Source organism: Bufo bufo, chromosome 5 (assembly GCF_905171765.1).
Source record: "Bufo bufo chromosome 5, aBufBuf1.1, whole genome shotgun sequence".
Lineage (NCBI taxonomy): Eukaryota > Metazoa > Chordata > Amphibia > Anura > Bufonidae > Bufo > Bufo bufo.
The window spans coordinates 445144125-445158134 of NC_053393.1; the positions used below are offsets into that span (position 1 = coordinate 445144125).

At 44.3% G+C, this 14010-nt stretch overlaps 1 protein-coding gene across 3 annotated transcripts in view; it reads right to left on the reverse strand.

The window, feature by feature from the left end:
* Positions 1-14010, reverse strand: part of SNX10 (sorting nexin 10) — a 53675-nt gene that overhangs the window by 23277 nt on the left and 16388 nt on the right. Inside the window, exons 1-3 of one of the 3 annotated variants that reach the window (XM_040433608.1) lie at positions 10631-10642; positions 5050-5054; positions 608-669 (exon numbers count right to left, since the gene is read on the reverse strand). In XM_040433608.1, coding sequence (XP_040289542.1) covers positions 608-631 — 24 coding nt within the window. In that variant the 5' untranslated portion in view covers positions 632-669; positions 5050-5054; positions 10631-10642. Of the gene's footprint in view, positions 1-607; positions 670-3702; positions 3842-5049; positions 5055-10630; positions 10643-14010 lie in introns of those variants that run through there. The other 2 variants (XM_040433607.1, XM_040433606.1) reach the window with 2 other exon arrangements.

Genomic DNA, 14010 nt, shown 5'->3' on the forward strand with positions numbered 1-14010 from the left:
TTTGTTTTTTTTATAATTTGTGCAAATCTTCTGACATAATTAAAGGGTACTTTCACACTAGCGTTATTCTTTTCCGGTATTGAGTTCCATCCTAGGGGCTCAATACTGGAAATGAACTGATCAGTTTTATCCTAATGCATTCTGAATGGAGAGCAATCCGTTCAGGATGCATCAGGATGTCTTCAGTTCAGTCTTTTTGACTTTTCAGGACGGAGATAACACTGTGCTGGCATTTTTCCCATGGAAATGCATTAATGCCGGATCCGGCCCCCAGTGTTCCGGCAAAACGGATCCGGCATTGCCGTCTGCGTATGCTCAGACCGCAAAAAAAAAAGTGAAAAAAATAAATGCCGGATCCGTTTTTCCGGATGACACCGGAGAGACGGATCTGGCATTTCAATGCATTTGTCATAATGATGTCTGACAAATGCCTTCAGTTTAAATGCTTTTTGACGGATCCGACAGGCAGTTTCAGGCGATGGAACTACCTGCCAAGTTTGAAAGTAGCCTTCTACATAAACGAAAATTACGTCAATGGACACTTAGTCCTTGAAATAAGTGCATATTACAGCCTTAATGGAATACTTTATTCTTAATGGACACTTACCCTTTTCTGGTCCTTAGGCAGCATACTTCACGCAAGTCAAGTGTGACAAAAAAAATAATAACCTAGAGACAAGAAAGCACTGTATAAAGTCATTGAGTGTGACACATTGTACACATACAGAGAATGAAACCTTGTTCCTGCATATCTTATGCAATCCATGAATGAAACAATCAACACTGAAGAAAAATCTACAAAACCAAACCACTCAGAAAGAAATCAGAATGACACACAGACACAGCACGGCTATTCCGTACGGTCACACGATCATGGTCAAATGATCGGGGTCTCGATTAAAGAAGGAACTTAAAATACTGTTACTTGCAGTCAAATCTAGGTGTTCAGCGAATCGAGCTTCAGATGCTTCATCCGAAGTCGCTTCGTTCAAAACTTCGGAATACTGTACGGAGATCAGTCTCTAGTATTAGAATGTATGGGCTCCGATGAGCCGGAGTTAGTTATTCACGAAGTCACGCGTCACTTCATTCAATATCTTCGGCAGTTGATTTTTTAAAACCACTTTAAAAACTTGAAACCGAACTCTGCTTCGGTTCCAAGCTACTGAAAAGTCGCCAACTTGCAGGGGTGCCAGTAGCTGGACCTCCACTGATCAGATATTGACGGCCTATACTAAAGGATAAGCCATTAATGTAAAAGTCCTGGACAATCCTTTTAAACTTTGAGCATTTCTCTTTAAACGTGTTTTCCGAGGTCATCAATATCTAATCGGTGGAGGTCCGACACCAGGGACTCCTGCTGATCAGCTGTTTGAGAGGACAGCGAAGCTCGCAGTAGCGCCGTGGCCTTCTCTCTGCTAACCAAGCACAGTGCTGTAGACTGTAAAGCGGCTGTGCGTTATCGCAGATCAGCCTGATTGACTTCAATGGAGTGGAGCTACACTTGGGCCATGTGACCGATAAAGGTGACATTACATGGCCTAGGAAAAGCTGGAGAATACCATGGCACTATTGCAAGCGTCGCTGACTTGATTGGTGTTGTGCATGGAGGCATTTATTTATTTTTTAACCACTGTAGAAATGTCCGATCCTTGTCCACAAAATGGAGAAGAATATGCGTTCTATTTTTTTGCACGATGTGCTGTCTTGCATCTTTTGCCGCCCAGTTTAAATGAATGGGTCCGCATCCGATCCACAAAAGATAGTCCTGTGCATGAGGCCCTAAGTGGAGGGAGGCCCTAGGGAGAATTTCGCAGATTACCCTGTTCTCAGAAGTGACTGGTTATCAGAAAAAATAGCTTTTTCTCTGAGAACCTATGTTCCCTTTTTCACTTTCAATGTTAAAAAGTGTAAGTGTCGATATTGTGTAAGGACAGAGACGTTAAACATTTTTGTAAAATATTTAATTTGAGATGTTTCTTTCTACTAGCAAGCATGGTGTAAAGGGGCTTCCTAGAAAAGCTCTAACAGCGCTGGTAAGGAAAATCTGTCTTCGGTCTGCAGAAGCTTCCAGCCGCCTCTTGTCATTACCTCAGTCCCTGACTATGGACATGTGGCCTAAATATCACTGCCCATCACCCGCCTATCTGACTTGTTACACACAGGCGTCTTCAGTGCGCAGTAACACGCTGAAGGACTGACTCTTAGTTACAGCTTTGATAGAAAAATCTTTAAACCAGAAACAACAATTACACGTTAACATTCAGGGCATGTATATAGTCTAAGGCTACTTTCACACTAGCGTTTTTTTGCAGGATCCGGCAGGGACTCATCAAAAACGCTTCCGTTACGATAATACAACCATCTGCATCTGTTATGAAACGGATCCGGTTGTATTATCTTTAACATAGCCAAGACGGATCCGTCATGAACTCCACTGAAAGTCAACGGGGGACGGGTCAGTTTTCTATTGTGTCAGAGAAAATGGATCCGTCCCCATTGCCGACTGCCTGCGCCTGTTCTATAATACGGCTCCTGAAGGCAACAGCCTCGATAGTTTCACTGGACTCGGCGCATGCCCAGTGACACTTCTGAGGCTGTTGCCTTCAGGAGCCGTATTATAGAACAGGCGCAGGCAGTCGGCGATACTGCGGCTGCGCAAGATCTCTGGGGAAAGAAAGGAGGACGCAAGGATGGTGGGGTGAATAAATTACATGACGTAGCGGAGGGGGCAGCGCCGTTCAGGAAGGATGTAGGAGTACAGTTTAATATGCTCAAACTAGGTGACAGATTCCCTTTAAATCTTCAACTGCCATCAGCTCTATCTTCTGTTAGAAGCTGTGACAGGACACGTCCCCTGAGCTGCCAATCTGAAATAAATGTAGCAGAAAATTTGGAGCAATGAATTGAGAGATCTCTGGATCCATGGAAGGTACAGGGCTGATTCGAGCTTTGATAGAAAGAAAGATTGTCATGTCCTATATAATGTCTGATTTTAATTATTTACATCAATCACAGCATAGCCCCTTTAAGGCGGGGATTACTTGTATATCTGATATTGCCTTCCTTGGTCAATATTGAAGGAGATACTAGGAAAACTCTGTATAATCATAAAGAGAACAATAAAAGCCACCAAAAATTTTCAAAAGACACATTCAGTCTCCTGCACATCAGAAATAAACAGCCAGCCCTCAGAGACACCAGACGGGCACAGTGGACCAGATCCTCCCCCCTGAAGAGCAGATACACATACACACAAAACCCTAACATACCGAATCAAAAAGCCTAATACGCAACAGAAGATCAAAACTGGTCATTCTACATAGTTCTTCCACCAGTTCATGAAGCAAACTAAAGACTCCAGGGAGGAACATGATGCAAAGAGCACCAAGTCCTCAGAAGGCTCCATTCAGACGTCCGTAGTGCATTGCGGATACGCAATACACCCGGCCGGCACCCCTATAGAAATGCCTATTCTTGTCCGCAATTGCGGACAAGAATAGGACACGCTCTATTTTCTTGCGGAGCTTCGGACCGGAAGATCGGGGCCGCGATCCGGAAATGCGGAGAGAGCACATAGTGTGCTCTCCGCATCCATTACGTCCCCATAGAGAATAAATGGGTCCGCACAATTGCGGAACGGATGCGGACCACACTTGCGGACGTGTGAATGGAGCATAAAAAGGTGTTCACATTACATACCTCAGATAGGAAGAGGCGTCTGTAATCGGTCAGCTTGACCGGCAGCTGCTGCATCTGGTGAATATCGACATACTTCAAGGTTTTACTTCCTCATGCACAAGGAAATGAAAGGGCAGTGTTGCTTCAGATACGGAAATTCCTAAGGGTGTAATGCAATAATTCAGGTGAAGGGAAATCCCTAACTAGTCTGAAAACAAAGGGGAAGAATACGAGCTCAAAGACTGCAGGTGGGTCTGTATGGCTGGCAACATATACGTGCCTGTCGAAACCTGTATGTGTTCAGAGACATTAAATAGGTTTTCATTTAAATAATACTTCATTTGTGCAAAAAAAAAAATAAAAAAAAATTTAATTTCTAGGAAACCCTTTATAAAGAAGTTTATATGGATGATGTTCTTGTGGTTCTGCAGGTATAGCTATAAGGGGTACCAAGGTAAGAGTCACACCCAGGACGTGGTGCCCAAGGGTGACCAAAAGCCCTCGACTTCACATCAGTATTATTAAATATACATGGTAAGTGGCGGGTTCCGTTATGGATTTTGGTTGGTACGCAGGAACTTCAAGGTAATTCCTTTCCCCTCTGCTAACATACAGTACATCCAACCTCGCCTTGTTAGAAATAGGCCATGACAGAAAGGTGATCACAAAGGGGGAGATTTATCAAGACCGGTGCTTTCTGTGCTAGTCTTGATATCCCCTGCCGGAGGATGCGTCTAAACTATCACAAGGCGCACGCCTCGTCATACGTTAACCACATCCTCCAGCAGTCTGTGCACCTAAACAGAAGAACATGGCAGCTCAGAGCGGCCGTAGATTTCCGCCTTCACTTGGCCTAACTGAAGCTACATTTGTCAGGGTGGTTGGTCACTTTCCCCTCCCCGAACTTGTCCCGACTCTTTAGAGAAAGTGGTGTATGCAGAGTAAAATCTGAGAGATGCGACATTTATTACATTTAAAAAAAATATATATATTTATAAGGGTACTTTGACACTTGCGTTGCTGGTATCTGGCAGGCAGTTCTGTCGCCGGAACTGCCTGCCGAATCCGGCGAGCTGTATGCAAACGCATACCATTTGTAGACTGATCTGGATGCGGGTCCGTCTCTCCGGTTGTCATCCGGAAAAACAGATCCGGTATTTATATTTTTCACATTTTTAAAAGGTCTGCACATGCGCAGACCGCAAAACCGGATCAGTTTTTCCGGAACACTTGGGGCCGGATCTGGCATTAATACATTTCAATGGAAAATAATGCCGGCAAGTCTGGCATTCCGGCATGTGTTCCAGAATTTTGGACCGAGAAAATACTGCAGCATGCTGCGGTATTTTCTCCGTCCAAAAACCGTACAGTGACTGAACTGAAGGCATCCTGATGCAAACTGAACGGATTGCTCTCCATTCAAAATGTATTATGATAAAACTGAAGCGTTTTTTTTCCGGTCTTCAGACCCTTGGACGGAACTCAATACCGGAAAAGTTTATTGCAAGTGTAAAAAGTACCCCAAGTTGCAAACACATAGGGCGAGATTGATCATGAGGGGAAAATTTTAAGTCAGTTTTGCTCGAGTCCGCATTGAAGTACTTTATGCCACATTTATCAAATGTCTCATATTACTTGATAAATTTGGATTATCCCTAAACCTAACACTTTTGTCTAGAGAAACTACTCCAGTTTTCCTACTCCATCCTCCTCCTGGAGTGAGATTGAGACTTTTTTTTTTTTTTAAGTCACAATGATAAATCAAGTGAAACTCATCAATATAGCTAACCACACTCACATTACAAAACTGGAGTCGGTAGTATAAAAATGCAAACAAAAAGTCACAAAATTTTGCACAAGCAAGTGCAAAAAGTCGCAAGAGCCCTATTTTTCCGACTTTTGGCACCAAAATTCTGGAGTGAAGGTATGATTAATCAGGGTCATATTTTGTGACTTTTAAATGCCACTTTTCAGGCACATTGGAGATGATAAATCTCCCCCAAAGTGCCTCCCTGCTAGGATCAGCTGTAAACAGTGGGGAAAACCGCCATTACATGGGTAACATATTGATAGGATATGCCATAAACGTCAGATAGGAGTGGGTCCCAAAGTGTGACCTGCACCCATCTCCAGAACAGGACACCAAAGTGAACGGAGCACAAGCCACGCATACCCTCCACCTATGGCAGAAGTGCCAACGTAAAAGTGCTTGCAGTTCCCTGGCCCCTTTAAACAGCAGACTGGCAGAGGCCATCATTAGGCTACATGCACACGACCGTATGTGTTTTGCGGTCCTCAAATTTTGGATCCGAAAAAAAAAAAAAAGACGACATCCGTATGCCATTCGTTTTTTGCCTAAAACGGACAAGAATAGAACATTTTTTCTTTTTGCGGGGCTACGGAACGGACGATGTGGATAGCATACGGTGTGCCGTCCACATTTTTTTGCGGACCCATTGAAATGAATGGGTCTGCATCCTATGCGCAAAAAGAAAAAGGGAACGGACGCAGAAACAAACAACGTTCGAGTGCATGTAGCCTTATTCTGAACCCGGAAACACCATTTAATTTAGAATTGCCAAATAGATTACATGACAATGGGTTTTCCCAAACTGGACAGCCCCTTTAAAGACGGGAAAAGGGTTTTAAAACGTTGCCTGCAATGGCTGGGTCTAAACTTCACTAGCGCCATACTACGGCGATCCGTGACATCAGCATCTCAGTTCATCTGCATGGCCCAGGGAGGACTAACCCACAGGACTAAAACCGTAGAGCATTTTCCTGCATCACTTCTCTGCTGTGCAGGGTGTTTAGCAGGAAGGTGTAAAATGTTATGTTCAAGATTAGAAATCCTCTTTCAATAGCACAGCAAATTACAGCACAAAGAACTAACCTACAGATCAAACAGCTGCACCGAGTATATACGTAGACCACACAAAGTACACCCATTCAGGAAGCACTGTGTGGCGGCACAGATTCCGCAAGTCGATTTCTTTGTAAATTGTATTTTCTCACCATGCAAGATCCAGAGATTATGCTGTAGAGCAGCCTAGCCATTTTTACTTTTGGAGTCAATTATATTAACAGGGGTATTCCAGTGCAATGAAAAGACTGCTCAATGGCCTGCCAATGGTTAACAAATGTAAAACCAGCAAAAAGGGACACGAATATCACCTGTGGTAAGACTCTCCCATCTGACAAATTGATCTGTGAATAACCCCACTGAATTGTGCGGTTCGGCGGGCTATCCATTTAAGGGTACAGTCACACGACCGTATTTTCGGCTCCGCATCTGTTCCGCAATTTTGCGAAACGGGTGCGGACCCATTCATTTCAATGGGGCCGCAAAAGATACGGACAGCACACAATGTGCTGTCCGCATCCGTAGATCCGTTCCGCGGCCCCGCAAAAAAGAGGGAGCACGTCCTATTCTTGTCCGCATTTCTATCATAGGGCCGGCTACTTTCACACGGCCAGTATCTGTGTTTGTCTGATCCGCAATTTGCGGACCGCAAAACACATATGGTCGTGTGAATGTAGGCTAAAAAACAGATAGCACACTGACGAAAAATAGGATTGTGTGCACGAGGAGGCCTTAAAGTGTTGTCTTGTGTGATGCAAGTAGGGATTAGTCATATTTACTGCTATTACTGTATCTGCAAGGGCCATACTCTTTCATAATACTGTACGAGTCATACATAGATAAAAACATGTTGTTGCCCTATACTTCATAGCTAAGGGTTTGCTACATTGTATTCAGTACAGGCTAGTACTGTGAGCGCTAACCTCCGGCACTCTAGCTGTGGTAAAACTATGACTCCCATGATGCTCCCTTGCTTATCTGTTCTCAGAACTCCATAGAAATCAATGGAGAATGCTGGGAGTCGCAGTTTCACCACAGCTGGAGTGCTGGTTAGCCATCACTGTTAAGTAGTTTCCAACCTGTCACAAGCTGTTGAAACAGCTACAACTTGTAAAAAGTCCTGAAAGTCACAAGCTGGAGAGCCAAAGGCTAGTGACCATAGGCTGTAAGGAAAAAAATTCAGGACAGTGCTTAGATATACAACATACTGGAAATTTACAGAACTTTTTATATCGTGAATAAAGGACCCCTAAATTTTCAGAAAAACTTTTGGTATGTCAGAGAGAGATAACAAAGGTTTTGATTGGTGGGGGGCTGAGTGCAGAGAACCCGAGGATCCCTAGGTGAGGAGAGAGAAGTGCTCACATAGCGATCTCTCCTTGCTGCAGAACTATTCCAGCTTAAGAATAAAATAAAAATCTGTCATTAATATTGTGGAATTTATTTATTTACTTTCATATAAATTTAGAAACGCTTAGAAATGTTAATGATAAATATACAGTATTTTATGTTCTACCACTACAAGTCCCTTATTTATCAAAAACAGGGATAAGCAGGGTATTCTAGTGGTGATAGACAATCAGTTCTCATCTCTCCTGTGTTTTCCACTGTCCCTTATACTACAGTTGCAAGAAAAAGTATGTGAACCCTTTGGAATGGCTTAAATAGAAGAAAACACGCATTCTGGAGTGGCCCAGTCATAGTCCTGACCTCAACCCGATTGAGATGCTGTGGCAGGACCTCAAGAAAGTGATTCACACCAGACATTCCAAGAATATTGCTGAACTGAAACAGTTCTGTAAAGAGGAATGGTCAAGAATTACTCCTGACCGTTGTGCACGTCTGATCTGCAACTACAGGAAACGTGTGGTTGAAGTTATTGCTGCCAAAGGAGGTTCAACCAGTTATTAAATCCAAGGGTTCACATACTTTTTCCACCTGCACTGTGAATGTTTACATGGTGTGTTCAATAAAAACATGGTAACATTTAATTCTTTGTGTGTTATTAGTTTAAGCAGACTGTGATTGTCTATTGTTGTGACTTAGATGAAGATCAGATCACATTTTATGACCAATTTGTGCAGAAATCCATATAATTTCAAAGGGTTCACATACTTTCTTGCAACTGTATAAAACAGTGATAAGCATGGGGTTCTGTTGCTGATAAATCATCAGTTTTCACCTCTCCTGTCCCCTGTAATAGGCATCTTCATGCTGCTCCAATGCCTTTAGTTACAATGCCTGAAACTGTGCTGCACCTGCTCAGTAGTAAGTTCCTCTTCTAAAGGCCAGATGCATGCCTGCAGTCATCTCACAACTGTTATACAGAACAGGAAGTTGTCTGGGAATAAGTAACTTTTCACAGGTGCCGACAGCTTGCCTCTGCTATGGATAGAATCATACTTACGACTCATTCTGACGGCCGTATGTTGATTTTCGCATCTGATCCGCAATTTTGCAGATTAGATGCAGACCCATTCACTTCTATGGGGCTGTCCGCATCTTCTTCTGTTCCACAGCCCCGCAAAACAAATAAAACATGTCCCATACTTGTCAGTGAAAATCAGGACGTGGCCCCACTGAAGTCTAAGGGTTCACAAAAATGCGGAATGCAATCCATTTTTTTTGCGGACATGCCGAGCTGTCCGCAAAAAGAAAAAAACACAAAAGACACACGGCCGTCTGAATGAGCCCTTACTGCTCTGGCCCTCTGGCTCCCCAGTGTCCATCTTCCGCGGCTTGTTTACTTCCTCCACAGCACAGGCATGATCATCTGCTCTGCTGCAGCCAATGACTGACTTCAGTGGTTATACATCTCTTGTGGACAGGTCACCGCTGAATCCAATTATTGGCTGCAGCGGAGCAGATGATCATGCCCAAGCCCAGGAGGAAGTATATAAGCTGCGGACCAGAAAGAGAACCAATGGAGCCAGTGCGCAGGACCGATCCTGTGGGTAGCAGGTACCGTAAGTATGAATCTTTCTATAGCGGAGGCAGGCAGTGGGCGCATGGGAAAAGTTTTTTTTATTCCCAGACAACCCTTTATGGTAAGCACTTTAAAAGCCGTAATTAGACTTACCGGTAATTCCATTTCCTTGAATCCACCATGACGGCCACAAGTGAGAGATGACCCTTGACCTCTGTAGAGGCAGGAATAGATAGAGAGAGAGAGAGAGAGAGAGAGAGAGAGAGAGAGAGAGAGAGAGAGAGAGAGAGAGATAGAGAGAGAGATAGAGAGAGAGATAGAGAGAGAGATAGAGAGAGAGATAGAGAGAGAGAGATAGAGAGAGAGATAGAGAGGTAGAGAGATTAAAACCCCCCCACCTCCCTCCGTGTTTGTAAATTACCAAGGCCGGTGGAACAACTGAGCGTTTGTTTGTTTGTTTCCCCTCCCCCCCAAGTATTACGTCATACCCAATAAGTAGGATATATCGACCTTGTCAACATATCCCATTTTTTGGGGGAAATGAATATATACAGGCAGTCATGGTAGATTCAAGGAAACAGAATTACTGGCAAGTCTAATTACAGCTTTCCATTCCATCCACCATGAAGGCCACAAGTGAGAACTAACAGATATTTACATAGGGTGGGTTACCGCCTGCAGTACTTTTTGGCCAAATGCTAGATCTGCAAAATTTCAGATGTTTTTTTTTAAAAGATACTGAGCTTTTGTAAGGGCCATAAGAACTGCATACAGTTCTCTGTAGTTTGAGGATTTGTTCTTCATGACCTCTGACCAATCTCCCTGGAAGTAATGAGTTCCTATTTTTGCCCCCCAACTTGAAGCGCTGGCATTGGTCTAGAGTTGTTGCGAAATTTCAATACCAAATCGATACTTTTGTCCCGGTATCGATACGATACCGCGATTTCCATTTTTTCGATACTGGGCTGCGCTGCTGCGCAGTCTAGTATCACAGATCATGAGCGTGCTGCTGTCAGCGCGCTCATGTTCCCTCAGCAGCACAGGGGAGAAGGAAGCAGTCTCTCCCTCCCCCCTGTGCTGCTGCTGCCACCAATGAACGGAGAGAGGGGCGGAGGAGGGGCGGGCGCACTGAGCCACCAATGATAGGACTTTTCCTACACAGAGCGGCGCCCAGATATATCCCTGCACTTACCATTATTCCTGGGCGCAGCTCCGTTCGCCCGCAGTGCCGCATTACTGTCTCCTCTGCTGCTCCATATGTTAATTACTATCGGAGCAATGGGGAGGAGACATCAGCTTCTCTAGTGGGCGTTCCTTCTCCCTGCGCTGCGATTGGACAGCGCTACAGCCAGGGAGAAGGAACGCCCACTAGAGAAGCTGATGTCTCCTCCCCATTGCTCCGATAGTAATTAGCATGTGGAGCAGGAGAGGAGACAGTAATGGGGCACAACGGGCGAACGGAGTGGCGCCCAGGAATAATAGTAAGTGCAGGGATATCTCTGGGCGCCGCTCTGTGTAGCCTAATACTTAGTCTGGACTCACGTCTTTAACACATAATACAGGAGGCAGGTGCCGGCAGCAGAATCGCATTGCCGGCACCCTGCCCCTGACAGGGAGCTGCGATCAGCTGCAGTTAACCCCTCAGGTGCGGCACCTGAGGGGTTAACTGCCGCTGATCTGCCAGTACCCGCCTCCTGTATTAAGGGGTAAGTATCATTGGTGGCGCAGTGCATGGAATTGCAGACATCATAACAATGGGTGTGTATACTTAACATGGACAACCAATCCACACAACCCCAAGGGGCATACAAGCCACCTCACCTCCAATCACAATGCCTCTGAGTCTGTCTTTCATGATGATCTGCGCGGGGCGCCGCTGCGCCTGAACTTAGTAACCAGTGATAATGGACCCACTGAGGCTGTGTGAGAACTCCGGAGTTTATCTCCTTAGTTTGCTATCTAGTGCACATAACATGCGCTGTTTGCAGATGCGCCGGGACTTAGCCCGGTTACAATCTTTGAGTCCGTACTGGTACCTCCTGCGCAGCCAGTGGATGCGCAGGGACTTAGTCTCAGATCAAGAGGATGAAAACTTAAACCTCAGGCTTACAGCAAAACCTATGTAGCCACATAGCAATGCCATCCAGACACAGGAAAATAGGTAAGTATATGGAGAAGTGGTTGGAAATCGCGAAACGATAGCCATATAAGGCCCACAATGGTAATACAAGGGGCAGAGGAAAAGACTACTACCCTCTATATAATAAACACCCAATAGAGGTATGCTGTATAACCAGATGTTCCAAAGAGCATGATACTGATGGCATTGAATTGTACCCGCCTCCTGTATTAAGGGGTAATCATTGGTGGCACAGTGCGCCCTCCCCCCCCTCAACCCCCCACCCCATTAAAATCATTGGTGGCACAGTGCGCCCGCCCCTCGCAACCCCCCAGTATTAAAATCATTGGTAGCAGTGGCCACAGGGTCCCCTCCGCTCCTCTTCATTGGTGGCAGTGGCAGCTTCTGATCGGAGCCCCAGCAGTGTAATCCTGGGGCTCCGATCGGTTACCATGGCAGCCAGGATGCTACTGAAGCCCTGGCTGCCATGGTAACATCCCTTATGCTGTGTGCACAGAGCACAGGGCAGCAGGGACAGTGTGAAGTCCTATTCACCCTAATAGAGCTCTATCAGGGTGAATAGGACAAGGGATGGGGGAGAAAAAAAAATAAAAAAAAAACACAACAGGTTCTGGCCCCTAAGGGGGGGAAATAGTTATTAAATAAAAAGTGTAAAAAAACAAAAAAACAAAAAAAAAAATATTAAGTATGAATCACCCCCTTTCCCAATTTCACATATAAAATTTATAAACAATAAATAAACATATTACATATCGCCACGTCAGAAAAGTCCAAACTATTAAAATATAAAAAAAAAAATCTATGCAGTGAACGCCGATACAGAAAAAATAAATAAAAACGGCGCGATTCGCCTTTATTTAAAATGTGGAATGCACGTGGCTTTTTTGGTTTATTTTTTCGCGTGGTATCGAGTATCGCAATACTTTTTTATGGTATCGAAACCGAATCAAAAATTTGGTATTGCAACAACTCTACATTGGTCATTATCTGAATTTCTGGAATTTTGATCCAGCTTGTGCCCTGAAGATTCTCCTCTTCCCTCCACTAGTTTAGGTCTATTTTGACTGAAAGTGGAATAGTGATTAGTTTGTCTAGGGATGATTGTCTCCTGTCTTAATTCTGTAAGATCCACGCTTGCATAATTCTGGTGTGGGATTGACTCCATGGGACTGATATTATGCAAGAGGTCAGGAGACCCAAAATACTCATCGCGTTCCGAATAGAGCATCTGAGGAGTCTCTGGAACTTCTTTACCTTCTCTTTGAGGGACTTTGCTTTGTCCTGGGGAATAGAGGTTTTCTGGAATATAGAATCTAACATAACGTCTAAGAATCTTAAATTCGTGGATGGGATGAGTACTGATTTTTTAAAATTTATTAACCAATCGAGATCCGATAGGACGTTTATAAAGTCCTCTGTGACCCTGGAGGCTTCTTCTTCCGAGTCGCCAATTACTAGTAAATCATCCAGATAAGGAACGACATTTGCTCCTTTTCTGCATAGGAAGGCTATCATTTCCACCACAAGTTTGATGAAAATCCTTGGTGCCGATGACATGCCGGAAGAAGAAGCCACCTACTGAAAATGGTGGAGGGAACCCTTTGGATCTCTTATTGCAAACCTTAGATACTTTTGAAAACTCTAAATGTATCGGTATATGATAATAGGCGTCCTTTAAGTCTATTGACGTCATAAAGGCACCTTTTAGGATCAGGGGAACTGTAGAGGAGACTGACACCATCTTGAACTTTCTGTACAATATTGATCTGTTTAAAGGTTTTAGATTTATTATCGTACAGTAAGTTCTGTCTGTTTTTTTTTTACTAAAAAGAGTCTCGAGTAGAACCCTTTCCCTTTTCCGGGGTCTGGAACTTTTATGATGACACCTGAATTGATTAGATCCAGTAGTCCCTGCCAGATTTTTGCCTGGACTCCCAGGTTGTGGGCCGTGATCAGAAATTTCTTTGGAGGGGTTGAAGAGAATTCTATTTCGTATCCCTGGGCTATGATGTTTAAAGTCCATGGATTTGACATAATGAGTTCCCACTGATCTAGAAATCTCTTCAATCTTCCTCCCACTCTGGCATCATTGTTTGCTACTCTGCTTATTTTGGGGATTGAGGAGTAAACCTCTACCTTTGACTCCAACGTCCCATTTTACCCTTCCCCCTGTAAGATCTAGGCTGCGAGGAATAGGGCCAAAAGGATCTCTTTTTAGCCTCTCTCTCTTCAGGGAACCCCCTGTTTTTATCGGCGGCCTTCTCCAATATTTTATCTAACACAGGCCTGAATACGAATTCTCCCGAAAAGGCAATAGAACATAATTTGGCTTTAGAGGCTTTATCCCCAGACCAGGCTTTGATCCACAAAGCCCTTCTGCAAGCATTTGAGAGAGCTGCA